The sequence below is a fragment of the Crocuta crocuta genome, unplaced genomic scaffold, assembly GCF_008692635.1.
Source record: "Crocuta crocuta isolate KB4526 unplaced genomic scaffold, BGI_CrCroc_1.0 scaffold9, whole genome shotgun sequence".
In the NCBI taxonomy this organism is placed as follows: Eukaryota; Metazoa; Chordata; class Mammalia; order Carnivora; family Hyaenidae; genus Crocuta; species Crocuta crocuta.
In genome coordinates this window covers 6,347,573-6,349,015 of record NW_027551567.1, presented here as the reverse complement: position 1 = coordinate 6,349,015, position 1,443 = coordinate 6,347,573, and the positions used below count along the sequence as shown (strand labels likewise).

Below are 1,443 nucleotides of genomic sequence, written 5' to 3'. Positions count from 1 at the left end.
CTTGATCCTAGGGTCATGAGCTCCAAGTCAGGCCCTGCACTGGGCTTGGAGACTGCTTGGGATTCTCTCTCCCTCTGCCCCACTTCCCTGCTCGCATGCTCTCTCGCTCTCTCTCTCTCTCAAATTAAAAAGTATATATATATATAAAATCATTTAAAATTTGTTGAGAGCTTATCATGTGTGAGGCATTATATCAAGCATTCTACAAATTTTATTTTATTTAGCCAACAATAATTCTAGGGTATGCATTAGCTATACATGCATTAGCTACCTATCCTTACTGTTTCAGATCTATAGGTAGATCATTATAGATCTTGAAGTATTAATTAGATTATTTTCCTACACAGTAGCTGAATGAATAGCAGAGACACTGCGGCTTACGTATAAAAGTTTTGTCTACAACTTTTAAGAAGTTCAGCTCTATTATTTAAAACGTTTTGGAAAAATATGGCATTTATATATCATCTTTCTTTTGAAGCATGACACTTTTTACCAAGTTTAATGGCCTTTTGTAATAAGTGAGGGTTAACTTAATTAAATAAGAGTAACAGGCGCACAGAGAGGTTGACAACTTACTTGTCCCATAACTTTTTAAGATTTTACTATCATTCTACACAACTCTGCCTCCACAAAATAATTTTCTAATTATCATTGAGAGACAAAATGCCAACTAGTGACCCAAGTGTATACATGAAATTCTAGACTTATCTCCAGGGGACACTGATTAGATGTTGAAGAAAATGAAACAAAGATATGAGAATTTAATACAGAGCTATATGCCTAAATCGCATCACTCCAATCTCTGGCTCTGGTAGCTGGAAGAGTCTTTTACAATTCACCTTTTGTGAATTTTTAAAAATTCTCTACACATAATAATGGGCAGAACCTAGTCTGTGAATACATTAACAAAAATTTCCTTTGGTTAGGAGCGCATTCATTCACCCAGCTCCAATTCTGCCAGATAGAGGAGTCAAGGCCATTCCTTTTCATTTAGTCCGCATCCCAGCCTTTAGAATACGGGGATGCAGAACTACTTGCATTTTACCATATTCTAAAAAGCGCAGAGTCAAGCAATTACCAGCCGCTCGGCCTTCTTGCAGAAATACACAAAACGTGTATAATTGCTTCATTTTATCCCCTCCTAGACTCTTCACTTGGAAATTGGCTGCTCGGGCGAATGTTGTTTTTCCACCCGCAGCCATGTGTCGAAGAGCGATTAACACTCGCTCGACAAAACCCATTCCCGGGCCATTTGGGAATTGCACGCGTTCGCACCCGTGGTTCGGCCCGCCGCGCCTTCACGCGCAACCTTTTTGTTTACGCGGCTAGCTGGGGGGAGAGGGGCGGAGAGGGAGCGAACCGCTCGGTATGCAGCAGGCAGCCGGGGCTATATAAAGCTCGGGTCTCGGGCGCGGCGTAGGGAAGAGGTCTGGCTTGCCCGCG

General features: G+C 41.8%; 1 protein-coding gene across 1 annotated transcript in view; it reads left to right on the top strand.

Moving 5' to 3' along the window:
* The first annotated feature begins 1,200 nt into the window (after positions 1–1,200).
* The window catches only part of RIPPLY2 (ripply transcriptional repressor 2), a 4,449-nt gene continuing 4,206 nt past the window's right edge, over positions 1,201–1,443 (top strand). The window contains exon 1 of the mRNA XM_077750348.1: positions 1,201–1,324. Coding sequence (XP_077606474.1) covers positions 1,201–1,324 — 124 coding nt within the window. The remainder of the gene's footprint in view (positions 1,325–1,443) is intronic.